At 38.6% G+C, this 21,748-nt stretch overlaps 1 protein-coding gene across 1 annotated transcript in view; it reads left to right on the top strand.

Moving 5' to 3' along the window:
• Positions 1–21,748, top strand: part of MSRB3 (methionine sulfoxide reductase B3) — an 82,272-nt gene that overhangs the window by 33,284 nt on the left and 27,240 nt on the right. Inside the window, exons 3-5 of the mRNA XM_066550047.1 lie at positions 2,527–2,635; positions 4,446–4,523; positions 14,697–14,725. Coding sequence (XP_066406144.1) covers positions 2,527–2,635; positions 4,446–4,523; positions 14,697–14,725 — 216 coding nt within the window. The remainder of the gene's footprint in view (positions 1–2,526; positions 2,636–4,445; positions 4,524–14,696; positions 14,726–21,748) is intronic.

Raw genomic sequence — 21,748 nt, 5'->3', positions numbered from 1 at the left:
TACTCAAATTACAAACTTGAAGAATCCCTTATTGGGGTCGGTTGCATTTTACCTCAGTGTAGTTTGGCAGAATTCCCCTGCAGACATAAACAATTGTTTATATTTTAAAACGTACGGTTAATTATTAAAACAAAGCATACAAAAGATCTTTTTTTAACACACTTCCTACTTCTGATCATTGTCGTGCATCATGTGGCATCTAGAAATTTTCTTATGCATATAGTAAACCCACAGATTGGAGAACATTAAATTTGTAAATAAGATGAAAAATTATTTAAGGAATGTAAAGGGGGAATACTGACCATTTTAAAAATCAGTCAGTATTTTCTCTTTTTTCAAAGTGAAGTTATGCTTAGTTTGCCTTTTTGCAGCAGCAGCAGCAGTTGAGGAGCAAATAGAATTTATTTTTTACAATTATGGCAGATATTTTAAAAATTGAAGAGATGTTGGTTTGTAAGATTCTTTGTTGCTCTCTAGACTACTTTTTAAACTGAAATTGTAGAGAAAAGACTGTCTCTCAAACAGTTTCTTTCTGAGCTGCGTAATGCAAGATAACAATAGCTATTTATATAATGCATATGCTTCTTTTCCCTGTTAGCTATACTTTGAAAGACTTATTAGTCCTAGAGTCCTGCACGTTTGGAGAATAAAAACCTCCAAAGTTTGACATCCTTAAATAAGCAACCAAATGTTATAAAGAACAAACCTCACTTACAGTTAGAAAACAATATTTACATTTAAGGTTGAAAAGCCAGGATGTAGGAAAATTTTGCTAATTTGGAAGGTGACCTTTAAGTGCACCAAAACCAAATAGTTTGTAAGCTATGGCACAGGGCACATTCCTGCAAAATTTGTGTGAATACTGCTTTAGTGGTTCTTGAAAGACAAACAAAGAGACCTGGAATGAAATCTTTATCCCTCTCCCAAATAAGATTGAAGCTAACAAAGGCATACAGCAGCGCTCTTTCAAAGCTTGCCATTAAAACGAAGACTCTGCAGCACAGCTAATGAGATGGGTCAGAGTGGAAAACAATCTGTTTTTAAGAATGTTTAGATCAAAAGTAATTTCTAATCTATGAAATGAAGTCGCTTTTCAATACTTTTCTTTCACTAGTAAAGCTTTTTATGTTTGCACTATTTACTTCAATCAGATGTTTTCAATTTTACTTTTTTCTTCCTGAAAATACTTCCTAGGGTTAGTTGGTAGTGACCAACAGCATTATTCTTTTTCTCTCTCCCCTATTCACCCACCCCCACACATTAAAAAATTGAGAAAAGAAGAGGGGGAGGAAGAAAGAAACATCTTTTCTTAAATGATTTGCAAGCATCTGTGCTCTAAGCTACTTTTTATGAACGCTCCTTAGTAATGACTCAAGGTAAAAAAGCAGAAAAGCATCCAATGTTAGGAAATTGCAATCCAATACCATGTAATTTAAACCTGCCATTGCCTCTCCTGTACTAAATGACATACAGATGGGTAGCTCTGTTGCCTCTACTTTGGGAACACAATTGGTCTTTTTATGAGTGTATATACATTTCTAGCTAAAAATATTTTGGTCGGGAGTGTTTATTTCTTATTGCACCATATTTTAATTACTGTCATAATTAGAGTGCTTTTTCCCTGCTGTATTTTGTCAGCTAGTTTTTGCCAATGCTTATCAAAGTTACCTGAATATTTTGCAATTTATGTTATTACTTTGGGAATTTTCATTCCCAGAAGTAACTTTATTGTTGTTTTTTGCTTTCACAGTGTGGATTTTTGCACTATGCAAATGTCTATTTTTACAGTAATCCTTATGTACCCCTTGGATTTTCTGTGTGAACTAAGCAAAGTGTTAAGATTAGATTTTCAGAGGAGGCTAATTTCAACAGCAACCCTCCTTTGCAACAAATTTTACAACAAGTTGAACCTTGTACAGCTTTGTGCATAAAGAAATTACTTACTCCTTAGGACTCCTATTCTAGTGCTTCGACAGTGAAAAAAGAAAAAGGCTACTTTTTTAACAGGGTAAAGGTTGAGGATGCAACTAGAAATTAAATAAACTTTACTGTAATTCTGAAGGTTAGAATTGTTTTTCAGCTACTTTTAAGGGTACTGAAATTGCCAGATGTTGTGGCTAAACATCATATGCCCATTACCATAAGTCTCCAATATAGATGTCTTGTAAAGAATGTTTCAGCTGTAGTTGGGATTTTTGCAGATCTTTTTTTAATGGTCAAAAAACGTTACTTTCTTGTGAATGATTGTGTGCGCAACAATTTAGTGTATAACACACCAAAGGGCTTTGGCTGTAGCACATTGTCACTGCTCCAGTGGAATCACCTGGCTCTCCATAAAAATTCTTTTCTATACTTATATTTGAATAAATAATCAGCTGCAGTTCAGCTGAGCCATTCTTTGTGCATTAGGGACCAGCCTGGTCATTGACAAGTGAATGCAGAAGCTATACTGTGGCTGTCTGCCAAAGCAATTATTCAGGATTTAAGCTAAAAAGGCTCCTTCTCCCATATCCTCTCCTTTTGCAGGGTCATGTAGGGATAAAAAGGACTGTAAGGTGGTCTTTTCCCAGGAAGAGCTGAGGAAGCGGCTGACACCCCTGCAGTACCATGTCACTCAGGAGAAGGGGACTGAAAGGTAAGGCAGGATGAAAGAAACTCAGATCTAAAAACACAGGCATCTTTCTTTTCCACCCCTCCTCTTACTGCTGTTTCCTCACCTTCCCTACCAAGTTTTGTTGGTTGTTTTCTTCTTCTTCCAGGATTTCTACACTTGTTTACTAACCCCTACAAATTAACACTACTGCAAAGACAACCATCTGCAACAGGGGGGCCAGGGCCAAGGGTCTTGTGTGACTTTTTCTTTTAATGAATACTGCATGTCTTATAAAGTCACCAGGCTCATAGTTAGAGTCTGTTTTTAGTTTACTACAAAACGTGTGGAAGTAATAGTGGTTTAGGTACACTTTTTTTGGAAGACATCGCAGTAAGCAGAACCACGAGGGAAATGGCTCTGTGCCAGGAGGCTGGAGTTTTGAAGGTGGCCATTGTAAGTACAGACGTTTTGGCTGCAGAAAGAAGGTAGCATAATTTAGTTCTTTTCCACCCCACTCCAATTTCTTTTTGAAGCACATGTGGAGAAGGTATTTATTGGCTCATTTGTGGTTGGAATGTCAAAAATTTTCAATAACTGCCCTCACATGGCTTTAGTCGCTGGAACCCAGCCTTAAGTCCTGGAGGGGAAAAAAAAAAGGACAGACTTCCAAGATTGTTTTTAGTGAATAAAGTCTCTCTCTCTCTCAGCTGATTCCAGCCAAAGGTAACTTGCCAAGGCCCAGCCATTTTTTGTTGTCTAATTTATACCACTGAGCTTGGCGCAAGGCCCTGGCTTTACCTCTGCTCTAAACGTACTAATGATGTAACTGCTTGTTTTCATTCATGAGCTGAAAGGACTCCCTGCTGCACGTGGGGTCCTGGTTAATAGGCAAACCTTTTCCTGACAGCGCTGAATTTCGTGGCTGAACGTGCCAGAGAGGCTGGTGGGGACAGTCCCCCTCCCCACCCCAGCCCTCTCCGTCCTGCCACAGCCCTGGCAGGGCAGGGAGATGGTTGCCTTTGCTGGGAGACCTGCCTTGCCTTCCCCCCAGCCCTCCGTGCTCCTGTGTACGGGACCAACAACGTGATTTAATGCACACAAACAATCGGAGATTAGGTCATTCTCAAAAATCCTGTTTATAAAAAAAAATTGGACCTCATAAAAAGGGTGAAAGGATAATAAAAACAAGCTGCTGAGCACATAGGCTTTTTGTTGGGCTAGCGCAGCTGATTCGTATTAGGTGAATGACCTCCTAGCCTTTTAGATTGTTAACTTAGAAAAATATTCCCTTAAAGCTGGAATATTGCTTTTCAACTGAAAATATAAGGCGCGCACAGCTTGAAATCCTGGACCAATTATTTCATTTTCAGCTACAATGTCTGTGCCGCCCGGGCAGCCAGCGTTGGCCTGACCCAGTGCCACGGCTCTGCAGCGCCTCACACCTCGCTCCACTGCAGCCGCCGAGCCCTGCACGCGGCCCAGACGTGGACACAGCGAGGTGTGGCAGGTTGAGCTATGTGCCAAACAATCTGTGTTTACAAAAAGTTGACATTTCACTTGCCAGATAGGGGAAGACTTCTGTTTTATCCTTTTTGGTTTTGTTGTTGTTCCAGCCTTTGAACTGTGGGACAATTTGCTTCCTTTTGCATGATGTCTAACATCCGAGGCACACTAACGAGGACATTCCCCTTTTCCTGTGCCTGCTTTATTTGCTACCTTTAATAAAAAACAGCTGCCAACTTAGAAATCGTGGCTTTTTCTATAACATTTTTCTAAAGACTCAGCGACTTTAAAAATTAAAAAAAGGAATTCCTTTATTTAATTTTAAAATGTGGTGTTGTTGTTTTCCCAGTGCCTTTGAGGGGGAGTACACACACCATAAAGCTCAAGGAATATACAAATGTGTTGTTTGTGGAACTCCTTTATTCAAGTGAGTATGCTAAATATAGTTTTGAGATTTTTGTCTCTTAGGTTATGTATAATCTTGTATATATTTCATACATAATTGTATAAGGTCATTTCATAAAATCACAGAATGGTGAAGTCATTCCACCTTTTAAAGAATACAAGAGAAGCAATGTAAATAATGCTGTAGTAAAATTAATCTTATAGCAAATATAAAAAATTAGGATAAATAAGATAGGAAGATGACATTCAGGTAAAAGAGGAAGTATGACAGGAAAAAAAATTAGTAATTTAATTTTTTTTTCTATATGCAGCTCTGCCAAGTAATTGTAACAGTCTTTCACTGAGTCAACCGATACTGAGGTTTGACTGTTAGAATTACTTCCAGGTAGCTTTAAGAGATACCAAGTGGCAATGCTGAATTTTGCATACAGCATTTTAGCTGATGATGGAAAAAATAGTAGATGCATTTTTCTTAGAATTCAAGCAGTTAAGAAAACAAAACTGTGTAAAATTTCATTACTTATTGAATTTCCATTCATCCAAATTAGCACACATGGAGAGCTGGTTTAAAAATACTCTTTAGAAGTACTGTGGGAATTATAGCCCTAAATTTGATGCTAGAAGCAGTGCTGATTGAATTCCCTTGATCCCTGCATTGTTCTGCACAGATTCAGTTGTTGTTTATGTGCTTTTTCTTATTTCTGGCTGCTTGTGTTCATTCCAATAAAGAATTTAATATTTTTTCTTTTTTTCCCCCCCTCAGTTCTCCCTAACTTAGTCCCTTGCACTTAAAGGGGTACCTTTACAAGAACATGAAGCAGGATGGTCAGGATAGCACTAATAGTACAGAATATTGTGCCAGTAATAGGTTAAAGGAAAATACAATTGATGTAGTTCTAGAATCACCAGATGTGGTAGTGATAGTTGTCCTCAGGAGATGTCTGTAAAATGAAAGAAACACCTCATCTCTGTAATGTTTGATTCCTCTGTCAGAAGGGTTACCTGCAGAAACTGGTAATAATGTGAATCTTTTGGGTTGAAAATCTGATGGTTACAGACACAGCCAAGACAATAGTCTCGTGTCATGTGTTACTATGGTCCTTGGCTTGCGGGTGCAAAGTGGGGATCCAAACTCTCCATAACTCATTTTTCTACTCCGCTGCTTAGACATTCCACCGCTTACTATAGCCAAATCTTTTGCAGGGAGATCCTGGCTCTGTTGAAGCAAAGTCATATTTAGCAATTGAATACAATGGAGTCAGGATTTCACCTTCTACCTTCAAGATTGGCTTCCTCTCTATTATCTGATGGAGAAAGAGTAGGGTTTTTTTGTGGGGTGACTTTTGGATAGCAGTAGTATACATAAATTAATGTGAACTGGTTTCCAGTTGCCTTCAAAATAGTTTTATGATGGGAAAAAAATGCAATATGAGACTTATCTGTGATTATCTCAAGTGTACAGTTTGCTCTGGCATAGTCTTGAGTTAATGAGTTGGATTTCTCTTTTTAAAATGAGCTATATGGAAATGTCTCTGTTTTCAGATCCTTTTTGATACTCCTGTGGGTTTTATGGGAGGAGAGAGAGAAAGAGGAAAGTTATTTTTTAATTTTAATAATTCCCAGGCCAGTGGGCACCTGAAGAAAACACCTGACCTATTGTGTCCTGAGATTAGACTGGCCTTAACTCAGTCCCCCCAAAGTCTTTGTGTTGCCTTATGAACTCTTGCTATCTCTGGCCTACATCTAATTCAGCCAGTTTTTCTGAAGTGGCTGACAACTGTGGGAAAAAATGCAGAAGCCAGTAGGAGTCCCTCTTCTTTTGTTTATTGACCTCAAAATATCAGTATATGATGTCTTCCTCAACCAGGGAGGAGAGATTTCTGAATCTTGGTCCCTGATTCAGCCCAGACAGCTAAAAAAAAGTGAGAAGAAAACATAGATAAGAGAATGCAAAATATATGTTTTTTACATTTTCACCACAAAATGTAAATTACTGAAGTATTTCCTTAGGAGTAAGATGGTAGTACAACACAAAGAAAGTCTATTTGCCCATTTAAAATGTGAGCAATTTTTGTGATGTTGTGGATTTTTTTTTGGTGGTTTCTTTTTGTAATGTCCAAATAGTTATCTGAAACTTGCATTTACATTTGTTTCTTATTGATGTCCATTAATTTTTTTTGTCTTTATGTCATTGTAATCTGTAAATATATATATTTGGACTATGGACCTGTCAGTTTAACTAGGAAAGAGACTGGAGCTTCAGCAGTAATATTAACAAACTTCAACTTTTAACATTTCTGATTTACGTTGTTTCATTACCATGTGACACATGAGGTCAGGGAACATATGAATTTTACACTCCAGATGAAAGACCTGGTTTTTGGTAAGTCTTTAAAATAGAACTTTTCTCTATCACAAGGAAGATAAAAGAAACAATTAGGCATGTCACATCTCTTCATCTACTTGTGCTAGTGTTACGAGAAACCTCCCAAGCTTTATGGAGGACATGCTTTATCTTTTTCCACAATCAAAGGTGCCTCACACATAAAATGCATAATCATGCTATTGAATCTTATTATTCCATCTCTGAACTTTCACGCCATGCAGTCTCCTACATCCCAGTACAGCTGCCTAAAAAAGCAATAAATGAGAGAGCCAATAAACTAATCTCAAGAATGTCCTTTCCTGCAAGCCGTTCCTTACGCAGTTTTGTCTTACACTTACTCCAATCTAGCTGTAGGCTTATGCTAAAAGAAGGAGTCCTGCTGCCCCCACCTTTCTCTAGGGTGTTTTTTCATGGCTTTCTCTTCACTGGACCTCACCTGGTGCGGCTGGAGCATGTCTCAATGCAGAACTTGGATCTGACAGACAACTAATAAGCCAAAGACAAACTCCTTATAGTTATCAACCATACCCACTTGTGTTAATTTTTTATCAGCCACACTTATCATGGCTGGACAGTCTCCACAGCAAGGTTGTGTTTTTCTGTATCAGTTCACAAAGAGCCACCGATGTCACCCAAATCCTCAGTGTTTTCTAAGGCCAACTGTATTTGCAAGGTTGTGCCTACTTTAATTTTTCAAGGCACTTTCTTATATGTTATTCAAAAATACCGTTCTGTCCATGGCCATGGAAACAGGAGGTTAAAATGGACCCGAGTGAAATCCATGACTTGTGCTACTGCCATAGGAGACAATCTATTCCGTATTTAATAAACCATGGTCATGTCCTTTACCATATGCAGTACTGTGAAAAAAATGTGGTATAGATGGGAACTGGGAAGCCTGGGAGAATGATTTCCTTTTAAAAAAATAAATATTATTGTTTTGTCAGTTTCCAGTTTTTAGGGCCAAAGACTAAATTACCAAGTCTTCATAAAACACCCACTGCTGCCCTTATTGCTTCCTGGAAGGAATTCTTGGTAATAGTGTTGGCTCTTGTGAACATATACTAGCAGACATAGCAACAGTCTTATCCATGTTATGTTTTCATTTGGTTTTTGTTGAGCTGTGTCAGGTTTTCTCAACATCTCTCAGAAATTCAATCAAGAGAAAATGAAAGAGTAGTTGGGCAATGTTATTGTACCATTAACATAGTACCACTCTTGCCTTCACAAGACCAGGAAGGATTTCAGTCACCAGGCTAGATCTCTACAAGGTATTTCTGTGCACCAGTGCTGCGTGCTTAATGAATGGTCTTTAAGCTTTCTTACTGATCTTCATATTCTTTGAGGAAGGCATATGAAAAAATCAGCACTGGTTATCTGTCTAGGAGAGCCCATATGACATCAATGATATGGTTTCTCTAGTAAGATCCAAAAGAACCACCTGAGCAACTTCATCTGTCTTCACTGTCTCTTCATTTCCTTGGAAGACTGTCAATCCCAGGAGTTTCTACTTAATGCCATTTGTTTGAAGTAAGTTGGTTCTCACCAGTGTAGGGATCAACAAATTGTCTAGGTTGGAAAAGACTTTTAAGATCATTGCGTCCAACTGTTCATCCAGCACTGCCAAGCCCACCACTAAACCATGTTTCCAAGTGCCATATCTACACATCTTTTAAATACTTTCCGGCCTGGTGACCCAAACACCTTCCTGGGCAGTCTGTTCCTGTGCTTGACAATGCTTTCCACGAAGAAATTTTACTAATGTTCCATCAAAACCTCCTCTGGTACAACTTGAAGCCATTTCCTCTCATTCTGTTGCTTGTTACTTGGGAGAAGAGCTCAACACCCACCTGGCTACACCCTTCTTTCAGGTAGTTTTAGAGAGTGATAGGGCTGTCCCTCAGCACCCTTTTTGTGCTCCAGATCCTTCACCAACTTCCATATCCTTCTCTGGACACACTCCACCACCTCACCTGTAGTTCTTCTTGTGGGGGGCCCAAACTGAACAGGAGATACAGCCTCACCAGTGCTGAGTACCAGAGATGATCCTTGCACAGATTTTGATTCTACCATCCTTGTATGGATACTGATTCTAGTATGAATTTCATTGCTATTTTCAGTGTAAAAGTACAACATATTCTTTGTAAACTTTTAAGTCGGATATATTTTTTCCCTTGTTTGAAATTTACTCTGCTTTGTATTGACTGTTCATCAGTCACTCTGCTTGGAAGAAGTCGTTTTCAGCTGGTTTTAACCTCCTTTATGCTTTAGTATGTGCACGTATGTACCTCAAGTGAAAATCAGGTAGGGTGGATTGTTATGGATTATGACTGCAGAAGGTATATATTTCTATATTTATCTGTTTATAGCTTTCACATTAAAGACATTCTGTCTCTCTGGACTGAACTCACCCAGAGACTACTCCTCACCATCACTGCAGGTATAAAATGACATGTAGATGTGGTGCTTAGCAACAAAGTTTAGTGGTGAACTTGGCAGTTCTTGATTAATGGTTGGATCTTTAATGATCTTAAAAGTATTGTCCAACCTAAATAATTCTCTGACGTTAAAATGCTCATTTTGAATTTGGCTTTTCATCATTATGCAGAACAAAATTTATCACATCATCTGTCAGTAGTGAATTTTTTTCTTTAACCAGGCTTGTTAAGGAACTAATACAGTGTAATGCTGACTCCATGTCAATCCTTCTGTAATAATAAAACTGTATCATTTAATCTATTTGACAATTTCAGCCAAATTTTTCAGGGAAGTAGTTATTAAACCTCAAAGATATTAAGTCCTTAAAGCAATAAGAAAATCAGGAAAGACAGCATACCCAAGTTCTCTTTGAGGAGAGGCCTGAACAAGAGTTCAACTATATTACTAGAATATAGCAGATAAAATTATTGTAAATAATATATATTATTGTATTATAATGAGAATCCACATGAGGGTTGAAGAGAGACAGGCTCTTTCTGCTTGGTTCTTAAAGCTTGGGGACTTCTCAAATTCCCTGATGGTGCAGGTCTTATAAATTCCTAAGTAGTTACATCAGGTATTTATTTTTACATTGGAATACTGCTGCAATTTTCTTCCTGGAACCTTGACTTTCAGGAGCTTTCCGAAGCTATTTGGAGCTTCACCTCATGAGTATGATCAGTGACTGCTTTCCAGGTTATGGTTTACATTTTCAGAAGGGTTATGTTTATACTTAACAAAATGGACATAAGTCTCTTCTCTGGCCCTAGAGTCAAGTGACAAGACATGGCTTGTGTTTTTAACATCAACTCCTTACTCTGATACTGAGTGACCTGGTTCATTCTGCTTTTGGGGAATGGTCCCTGGCCTGAGCGTCCCCTGCAGTTTGCCTAGGTCCTGTCTAGGGTTCTCATCAGCATGATAAGGGCCAATGCAGCGTCCAGGAATATGTTCACAACTGAGCATTCCTGTCCTGGCCTTCTTTATGCTAGCAATGCTGCAGCAGGAACACAGATACTGCAGCTAGGTATATTCTGTACCACTGGGAGGCAAACATGGGAGAGAGAGGATTGATTGTGTCCTAATCAGTCACCTGGACCAGGACATGGGCTGGCTTGGATTGCATCAGGAGCCTGCTAGGCCATCATCCCTTCAGCAAACTGCCCATGCCAATATGGAATAAAATTCTTTGAAAATCAAATACCAAAGGTGTAAGGAGAGAAGATAAAACACTCTCACATGTATAGTATGTCACATGTATAGTATTCTCAATCATGTTGATAATTCCTTTAAGTATACATGGTACAATCATTAATACTAACACTATTGCAAACAACATGGTAACTCTCTGGACTAGAATATTTTTTAACTATAGGCTAGTTCTTTTAGTACATGTCCATTTTCCTTTAAATATGATCCTACAATGATGCATCATCTTTATGACTGTAACAGATCTTTATTAAAGTCCTTTTCAGAGAGAAGTAGGATATTGAACGTCTGCCCCTACCAATGTTCTGTTTAGCACAGTTGAAACGCAGCCTTGCAAAGGAGCAGCCTGGTATAAACTGCTAATGCAAAGGCCTAGAAAGGCAAGGGGAATAAACGACTTCTTCCATGTTAAAATGCAAGGATCAGAACTGCAGAGTACTTTCTGAGAGAGTTGTGGGACTTCCAAAGTCTGTTCCCTATGTTCCCCCAACAAAACCTATAAAAACCTGTTAAATACTTCATCATGAAAGGTAAAAGGAAAGGCAGTTCTAACACAACAGCAGAAGTTCTGCAGTAAGTCCTCTTCCCTCTCTCTTTGACAAAGGCCTGTTTCCCTGGCAAGTAGCAGATCTGTGTTAACTTCAGCTCTAGTGTGTCTGTTGACACTCTAATTTGTGGCACTGAACAACTGCAGTTTAGTCATACCTAGTAAGGCAGTAGTTTAAAATTCAGACTATAGGAACACCTGATGATTATCATTACTCCGTTTCTCACTCTTTCTTTGTACTTGTCAGTCTGAAGATCTGGTATATGATGTCTGTTAGAAAAAACAGGTAGAAACCCTGCACCTCTTTGCAGTACAGATGAAATGACTATCATCTATTTTGTTGTTTGTGTTTGACTTAGTTATTCCTGGGATCTTTGCAAGTATTGCAGCAGCTTGTGCTTAGCTAAATCTTTCCAGTAGCTCACCATTTCCTTGCATATTGTGTGTTGGTAGCTGAGCCTACTTAACATTTGTATTGCCATGTGTTGTGTGTAGTTGAGCCATATCAAAATTGGAAATGAAAAGCACTTTATAAATACCCTCTTGTTCCTCTTTATGCATATAGACTCCTTTCCAAAGGTATTTATGAATGATTACCTGGCTTTCAGAATACTCCTTTATAAGAGACAGAAGTAGAGAAAATATGCAGAAAGCTATTATCTGTTCATTTGGGGGTGGGAGGGTGGGGCATGGTGTTGAGGTGCTCCCCTCTGGTTGTGATAAATGATAAGAGAGAATTTGTACAGTCAGGACCTGGCTATGTAATGTGCATCTTGCCTGGTAGGATGCTTAGGTTGGGTATCAGAGTATGTACTATGATAACAAACAATGTACTGAGGAGTTTTTTCCTTCTAGTTAATGTAGTTTTAAAAGTATAAAGGAGTCAGAGTCAATATTTTTGTGTGTAGCAGAACGTCCCTTTGGAATGTACTTTCAGCATTTAATTTTTCCTATTTAATGGCCATATTTTAGTTGAGCATTTTTAACACCTATGCGCAATTAGTTTCTGACATTTTGTCTAACGTGCTGTTGAGAAGCAGATATAAATCCTGGAAGAAGGGAAAAATGCTGCTTTCATTAAAATGGCTGTAAGCTTTGTCATTCCTTCAAGTAGCCAAGGTGATGGTGTTCTTGCAGAGTGTTTCTCACACATTTGCCACTTGTTGCTTATTTACAATGCTAAAGATGCTTCATTATTTTCCTCCACTTTTTCTGTGCCTTATTCAGATCTCTAACAGTTTCTGTAATATTGTGTCCTAAATTTTACATGGTTTTCCCAAGGGGAAATGGTGACCATAACACAGGTGACCCTCCTCCTCTTGATGGCTCCTTGTACTACCTCCCATGTTGCGTTTTCTTTCATAACTATTCTGCTGTTGCCAGACAAAGTTCGATTCATTTATCACCCCCATATCAGTTTTCTGATGTGTTGTCCAGTAATTTATGACTGTTTGGAGCTTTGGTACTAATTACAGTGCCCAGTGACCCCTGTGACCCTCCTCCTCATGCACGCTCTGCCACCTTGGCCCTTGGGCCAGTTTGTTGAAGCCACAAATTGCAGTGCATATGTCCATAACAAGGCATTCAGGCTGAGAGCAAGAGCTCTCTTTGACCCACTAATAGGGAGTATCTACAATTTAGGCAACGAGAAGTTGATTGTGCAGATAAACAGATGCTGAGGGTACGATTCGTACGTTGTGTCTGACTATGTAGGTTGTGAGGTGTTGCTGATACTGTGATGAGCAAGAGAGAATAGTGCAGGCAGGTATACAGCAGCTTGAGGAGAATATTGTAAATGAAACACTGACTAAGTAGCTTTAATTCCAACTCAGTGGAATTTCCCCCAGGTTACCACATTTCACAGGGTGGGAACTTCATCCTGCTGGTGTAAATACCAATTGAATTATACTGCCAAACTGAGCAGGGCTGGTGCCCTGGGCAGTTACTGCTGCTGATATTTGTGAAGGCATGTCAGCAACGTGCTTTCTTTGTTCAGTGCTTTTGGTGGTACTAAAAATATTAATTATGAAGATATGTCTTTTCCCTCTCACCTTTTCATCTCCTGAGAGTTATATTTAAGATAAAATATTGTGAGCACTGGAGGAAGGTCCAGAATGAGCAGGATGGGACAAGAGAGTTGTTTCCTTTCTGATGACTTTAATAGTGTGAACTTGTTAATTTTTCAAATTATAATTGATTTTATATTTATTTGCTGTAGCATAGATATTTGGTATACAATTACAATGTGAGTTATATAAAAATATAGAGTGCATGTAACAGCATGTAGAAGCATATAAAATAAAAGTTGAAAATAAATCTGCAATTAGTTTTTGAGCTTCAGTCATTTGTTGCTGAAAAAAGAAGGACTGTAACTTCCCAAAAATACATTCCTTCCTTGATGCAATGTAGAAGGATCCAACATTGTATTTCCTCCTTAGAATTTCTGGGGAAATGCATTTTGCTGCCAACGTAACATGCTTTAACAGGTCTCCCGCTGGTCAGACCTTGTGTCCTGCTGTGACAGCCATGACCATGTGTGCAACTGATTGTTAGTGGGCGATATAAATCTGATTGGAACATGCCTGTTAATTGGTTTGAGAGCTCAATATAGACAATGCTGTCTTGTAGCAGATTGTGTGGATAGCCCTAGTCATAGGGTTAATTCTGCTTGACAGCACATCAGCAGCATCTTGAGTAATTACCCAACTTAAGTTTTCCCACAGTTGAATTGAGACCTTCAAAGGCTTCTACATTTACAAGTATTATTAACCAATATCTGAAACATGATGTTCCCACAAGGGCTAATTTTTTCTTCCTTTTATTAAATATACAGGTTATAGGGTTCATTTGCTAAGAGCTAAGCCCTTAGAAGAAAACACTACTTGTTAGGGAGAGAAAAATCTGCAGTGCACGACCAAAGCTAATGGTGCATAATGCACACATCATTGTCTTTTTGCAAAGACTTTAAAACAAGTTAAAATTTGGGTCTGGCTCTCTTCCTCTCTCCCACCCCCTACTTTCCACTTTTAAGAAAATCAAACCACTTACTCCTATGTGCAGAATGAGTAAATTGAAGACACACACAAACAAAAACCTCCTAGGATGTTGCACAATTAAGTACAGATCATTGGATACAATACATATGACATTAATGAAATGGTATCTGCTTCAAAAATAGATTGGAAACATCCATGAATGAGTTAAATCCTCCTAATGACTTTTCAAAAATGAAAATGAATGGAAACTATTTAATTCATACAAACAACTGTATGCTATGATTCACAGTATATATAGTTTAATCCTAATTCAAATTTATATTTTATTTTCTTCAGTTAGTGATCTGCCTTTCAAAATATCTTCTTTGTAACTACAGCATATAAAACAGTAAAATATTAAAGATAATATTAAAGATAATAGTCATTATTTGGGTTCAAATGCCTTTGAATGCATTAAATGTTAATGTACAGAGTTAGTCTGGTTAAAGATGGTATTTGCTGGAGGGATCAGTCTGACAAATGGCTTTTATGGCATAAAGCAGCTCTTGTAACTTACGATCTTTTTATTTTCTTTTTCAGGTCAGAAACAAAGTTTGACTCCAATTCAGGTATGTTTACATTTACAGTGTTTTACTGAATGTACACTATTCAGGTTAATCTCAAAAGAGTAGTTTATCAGTTCAAGTTCAGCTTAGTTTTAAACAAACTGGGGTAGGTCGGCCTTAAAAAGGATCTTCATTTCTCACCCTCTGAAAACAGCATTGTTACTGTGAAACATTTGCTTTCATTCCTTTCATTAGTTCCGGTCTCTTTACATTTTCCCAAAAGATGATAGAGAAGATGTATCTTACAACAGGCTTTAATTGATCCAGAAAAATTGTAATACAAATAAATGATAATACAGACTAAATCAAATGGAGGATTGAAGTTTGAAAATGATCATTGCAATAGAGCAAATGTTTTTCTTCCTGGTGGACAAAAACATTTCGTGGGAATTTGAAGTCAGTGCAGCCTCTCTGTCAGGAAACAGATGATTTGTCATCAAATCTTCATGACAGATGCAGGTACACAATGCATGCCAGACCAGTCTGTAGAGCTCAACTGAGGAGGATTACCAAAAGGCAGTCTCTCCCAAGATGTCTTTTTAAAGAATTGTAATGTGTTGTAGGAACTTGGAGGGAAGTGAAGGTCAGTCTAACAGGTTAATGTATATCTAACAAGACAAAAAACACAGGACAGCAAACAGGGGAGCAGCTGGAGGCCAAACCAGGTATCCTAATACCAGACTGTTACTTATTCAGCTCAGTATTCCTAGGTGTTCCTTAAAGTTAAACAGTAATAAATTAAGAATAGGCTATTGTCCTGAAGCAAGGTGAAATGTCCATTGCTTGAAAAGGTAATTCAAAATACATTTTTTGTTAAGATGGAAAAGTCTGTTCTAAACAGGAAACCTGATATTATTATGGAAATTTTGGTTTTAGACTAATGTTATCTTCTATATAGTTTGCTTAATGCAGTGATTATAACTGCTTATAATGTTATGAATTTTACAATGTCTATTAATGAGGTTGTCTGTGGAATAGTAAGTTTCCTTTTATCCCAGTTCCTTTATTCCAATGGGCTTGAAATGTGAGGCATTACGTTGCTTTTTCTTTCTACATTAGATTTTATCTTTGGAACTATATGGAAGTGAAATCTACAGCAGGAAGCATTTAAATAGCCAGTGCCTACATCTTGTACACTTGCGTCATCTTGCTCCTATTATGATTTTAGTCTGTGTATTTGAGGTTACTTGCTTTAAATATTTCTTGAATAAACTCTATGATAAGACTGATTTTTGGATCTTGACAAAACAGACGGATTGCATGAGGACCAGCTTCACACATTGTCTGCCATTACCCCCTTTATTTTAGTGCAGTTACCAAAACTAGGGTGTGGAGCAGAATGTCACGTCTGCTTTTCTACTAAAGGAAAAATGCTCTCTGCAGAGCTTCAATTTGCTTGGTGGCTTAAGCTACAAGTAGTTTTCTGACTCTCTTTTGAAGCAGTTCTCCTGTTAAGATACACTGTTCTGCCTGCCACTCCCTTGGCAGCAAAGGCAGGGGCATGGCTTTTCCGAAGCTAGTGGTAAAAGTTTGCCACTATTGCAGCTGTGGTGTGGGCCTGCTCAGCACATGTCACCAGTGTGACATGTGCTTTTCCGCCCTGGGCTCCTGGTCCCATTTTAATCTTTGCCCCAAACCCTGTACTTGGAACAGAGAACTACTAAGGTTTAACACCTCGGTCTCATCAGTGCTGTGTCTCTTGGCACAGGTTTCAAGGGTATCTTGGTTGTAAAGATACCCTTAACAACCAGGTAGATGTTAAAACCAAGCAACACCAAGGCTCAAAATCCCCTTATCATTGTGAGAGGTACAGCTGCCTTCTCTTCACAGGAAGAGCACTCAATTCTTCCACCAAGAAGCTGATCCTGACAGTCAGATGGCACAAGGACTCTAAGTTTCTCTTTTGTTCCCAATATGTAAGAGCAGAGGAGAAGTGAAGATACTGGCAACATCTGGTTTTGTTTCCCTACCAAAGAATTTGCTATAACTTTCCCAAAGCAGACAATTATCCCAGACCTCCTGCTGAGTGAATGCACCCTGTACTCAAGGTGCATGGGCGATGGCATCCTTGTAAAAAAACTCCTTCTTTTGTGTGTGGGGGTGCAGTGCCCTGTGTAGCACCATGTTCTGCATTACACAGGCCTTTGAAAAGTGTCAGTGTAGTGTTGGTTTAAAAAGGACTGCTAGCATCTGAGTCTGTATTTAGGCAACCTCAAGATTCTTGGAGACACGTTAAGGTATTTTCACATCCCTCATTTCTTTTTGAATTCCCTAGACTGTCATTTCTAAGTAAAGTAATGATCCCACAAACTGGAACAAACATGCTTTGTTCCCATTTATCTTATGTTACTCAAAACATTTCAAGTGTTGAACATGAGAATGAGGTAATTTTATTATAGAATACATTTTTTTCCCTAGGGAGTTGTTCCACAACTATTGCTTGCTCTAAATTAACCCCAGTGTTAATTCCAGTTAACTTGCAAGTCGAGATATGCCCTTAATAAACATTTATCAATGCTTATTGTACTTGTCTTTCCTAGAAATATTTGTGAAGCATTGAAAAATTAAAAGAAGTATTTCTGAAGCAAGTACAAAGTCAGAAATACAGCATTTAAAGTACCCAGTAGGCTCACTGCAAATGTAACCCTGAAAATGTTGTTCAACACTGAAATATTAGACAAACATTGTCAAAAGAAGATTAATTGGAACTTGAGCATTAACTTAAAAGAAGGCTGCAAAATTCCTACGGTGATGATCAGGATTTATCATGCAAATAACTATAACATCTGTAGGGGACACACATTCTTCATATCATGACTAACAGCTCCATCTGAGAAACTTCTTTTTCTCGGCTGACTCTTTATAAGTCTACAGCTGGCAGGATTTCTGTCTCAGAAACCATGGGGTTAGCTTCACGCTGTTACAAGATCTTATAAATGAAACAGTTTTGCTTTCCTGTCATAATATGATGAATTCTACTGGTACCGAAAATAGATTTTTTTCTAACAAAGTACTTGAAAGCAAAAACGGTTGTAGGAAAAATATTTCTTTTTCCTCACAATTTGTTAGAGAACAATGTAAACCACAAAAAACCCCACAGGTGAAACAATTTTGTTCTTATTATCAGTATTTTAGTGTTTAAAATGCTTATTGTGCTATGTGCTTGGTTAGAAGATTTCAGAATATAAGAATATAAGAATTATATTGGAATAATTAATGAAATTAATTTGATAAATGATAAATAGATTTTTGCTTTTTTAAAATTTAGAGTAAATAGGTCTTCAGGGTGCTGTTCCCTAACAGGATAAAACTGTAGGTCTCAAAAGCTGTTGCTGAACACTTTAAATCCCACCTTAGTAATATCAAAAAGAATCTAAGAAAACTACCTCAGCATGCCCCCTAGTCACCAGGGAATGGTAATGGTGAATTTCCTACTGCCTGCTGGGAGGGCTGGAGTTTTCCTGGGGCATCTCCTGTACTATTTGCTGCATCCTGCATCCACTGTGGAGGTGAGATGTGATATTCAAGTTAGAGTGTTCACAGTGAAATCACAGGCAAAAAAATTCCATTTTGTTCTGTGATAAAAGGAAAGGACAAATTCATGGACAATATGCAAGGACTCCATTGGAGTCTTTTTTGTGTAGCTGTCACTCAGACCATGGAATGTAGAAAGTCAGAGAGCACAGGGTGCAAGAGGGACAGTCAGGGAAGCACCATGCTGTTAAGGCATATCTGTGCACTGAAGAAAAAGGGTGCCCAAGGACACACGGTGCCTTCAGCTGTGTCCATCATCTGCTGTGCCAGCTTCACACTTCTCTCAAAAAAGAGACGTATCTCCAAGACCTGTTCTTCTGTCTCCCTGCTTCTACATATCAAATGAAATGTAAAGATAATAGCTGCCCATGCACCTAGAGGCTGTCCTGAGGGACAGCTACACATGAGCTTTTTTGGATTTCTACTACCTCAGCAGTCAAATACAAAGCAAGTCAAGGAACCCCCAACAGTTCCTGGAATTTCTTTTGCCTGCCTTGTCTGGACTCACAGTGTCAGCCAGGGACTCTGAAGGTCATTTCTTCTCTCAGCACATTACATTTTCCACCAGAATGAGTGTATCCCCATGTCTTCAGCACTGCACAGTGCTGCCACCTCTATATCCCCATCAAGGTTCCCATCCTTTCCTTTCTTGTGTTTACTGGCATCTTCCCTTTAATGTGGCCACTACAATGTACAAACTTGCAAGGCTACATGATTCAGGACAGGTGCTAGAGAACAGATGAACAAAATTATAAGGCTGGAGGTGATCAGATGTTTTCCTCTCACAAATTCCTCTTGGCTACATTTCCAGATGTTCTGCAACGGGCTTTCCAAACTCTCTGGATCAGCCCTGATTTCCCTTAGCCTGTCATCAGTCCCCTTATATGAAAATCATCAGTACAACTATTAAGAGTATAAGGAATCCTCTCCCCAAGTAAGAGAGAAATGGATACAAAAAGGCATTTTGAAAGTGAGTAATTTTCACTGACCTTTACTACCAGGGAAACACAAAAGAAATGTAACTTGCCTAAAACCTTAGGCTGACAAAGCAGCAAGGTACTTAATAAAAACATGAGTTGATCTAACTCATCAAATATTTAAATACAGATTAAGAAATAAGTTCCTAAATTTTATTGATGTCAGCTTCTCCACCCAGGTTGTGTTAGAGCTGTTCTTAATTTCTTCTTAGGAAGGCTAAGTAGTTTCAGAAACAGGGAGAAGTGATATTTGGTGTTCTTAACAAAATCATGCTGGCAAGTTCAACAGTCATCCTACAATCAGAGCATTTGATTTAAAAGTATTAAAAGATCTCTTGCAGCAAAGTGGCAAAATAAACTGTGATACTGAAGAACAGGGATGCTCCAGAGCTTTTTGGATGAGGTAAATGACTTCTTCAGGTTCTCTTTCAACTAAGAGGAATGATTTCCTTCTCTCTGGCCACCACCAGCTTTGATTCTTGAAAATGTGCATGAGCTGGCACAGAGAGATGGTGGGAGACAGTTACTGCAAAACCAGGAACAGCAGCTCAGATTATCTTGTCATTACTTGTCAGTGCTACTTTGTTCTTGGCATTAACAACTATTCACGCAGGGTGTTGTGGATGCAATGGCTGAGGAGCATGGCCAGTTGTATTTGTTCAGCAGCAAAATGAGCATTTAGTCAGATGCAAACTGAACCATCTGGTGAATGTTTCAGGGCCATGCCCTGATGTGGATAATACTCCTGGCTTGGAGTATTAGATGGCTGGGACATCCCAGGGAACTATGTGCTGATGAGTGATAACTGATTATCACTTGTTCCTGAATCACTTGTAAAGCTCAGCATCATTTTAGTTGTGACAATCTGGAGGTGTTTGGCACTGCTGTGACCAGAACTGAGCTCAAAGGAAATCTAGAGATGTGTGAAACCATTGGGACAAGCACCACACTGCCAGCCTCATCAGCCTCTGGAAACGAGGAGGGGGTGAGACAATGGCATTCAGTGGACACCCTGCTGGAACCCCCACACACTATGTGTCAGATGGCTCTTGGGACTTCAACAGCTTATCTACGGGATAAGCTGCAGCCACACACCAGGCAGAGGACCATGAGGGTGTTTTCTGCCTGTGCACCTTGATGAATTTAACAGGACAGGATCCTTATGGTCAATGTGTTCACTCTTGTTCTCACTATTTTCTCACTACCACAAACTGCATTTTCCTGTTTTGGATTTAGGCAATGTTTCATTAAGCACAATATCTTTTGTGGCTGCGTGCATGTTGTCCAAAATAGCCCATCTTCTGTTTTGGTTAGCATGGTTTATGAGGTTATGAATTTGAATGAGATGCAAGGTATTTTTATTTCTTCCCTCTGGATTTGTTAAAGGAAAAAGAAACTTAACATCTTGTTTGTACAAGATGATGAGAACGATATCGTACGGTATTACTTGAAACTGGAATAAATTTGTTATTGGAAAAAAAAATGAGACTGCACAAACTAGCTATGTGATAATTGTTAATGACAGAAGATTCAATAAAGATTAAAATATTTAATGTTTTTCTTTCATTGATGTAGTGCTGTAAATTTATGACCATTAAGAAACCATATGAAAGATCTGTCAGCTTTTGCTATTTCACATTTTAGTCTCTTATCAAAACTGATTTCAGTTTTTGTAGTACTAATAGTAAAGGGAAAAATGCAAGCTGCTTTTAATCAAACTGGAATGTTCAGTGATCACCATCACAATCTTTAGTGTTGATCTGAGTATGAAGCAAAAAAGATTAACTTGTCTTTTGTTGACTTAATTTAATGGCAACCACAGCCTTTAAGATGTAATGGTAGACAAGTTTGTGTCATACCAATGCAACTGCCACTGTACATGTGAGCAGCCATCTGTTTAGAATTAAGTCCTTAGTCAAAACACCAATGAGGTCTAATGCTGCCAGTTTAAGTTAGACACAATTTGCACTGAGTTTTATATGAGTAAGGGCATCACAATCAGGTCTAATGCCACACAACAGTGGATTTGGTTACAAGGCCTGAAAGCATTTCTGAAAGGAAAGAATCGTAGCCCTCTGTGATTGGATCAGGAATCTTACCAACCTTGCTTTCCACTGGGGGTGAGTTACCATTTATTGTTTTGTACATAGTTGTCTTACCCGCTTATTGTTCTTTACAAAGTGGTCCCAACCTTTTCATCAGCCATGGTCCAGATGTCTGAGCAATCTTAGACTGTATACTCCAATCCAAACACTGTGCCTATTGAGATCACAGAATCAATATTCACAGTGTTTGATTGTTGTGAATAAAACTGAAGCACCTAATTTAGCACTAATCTTTTCTTTACTAGCTGTAGCAATGGAGGTGCTTTCATTTTCTGCATAATATCCCTTTTCAGGTTATGTCTGTGTCTGGCTCTCACGCAATCCCTGTGTGTCTGTCGAGAAGCGTTAGCGTTTCATTTGGAGGGGTATTTTACACTACCTACTACCATGTCGATGGAGTGGGATCATCT

Source organism: Molothrus aeneus, chromosome 5 (assembly GCF_037042795.1).
Source record: "Molothrus aeneus isolate 106 chromosome 5, BPBGC_Maene_1.0, whole genome shotgun sequence".
In the NCBI taxonomy this organism is placed as follows: Eukaryota; Metazoa; Chordata; class Aves; order Passeriformes; family Icteridae; genus Molothrus; species Molothrus aeneus.
The sequence above is the reverse complement of the archived record's forward strand: the minus strand, read 5'-3'. Positions and strand labels throughout refer to the sequence as shown.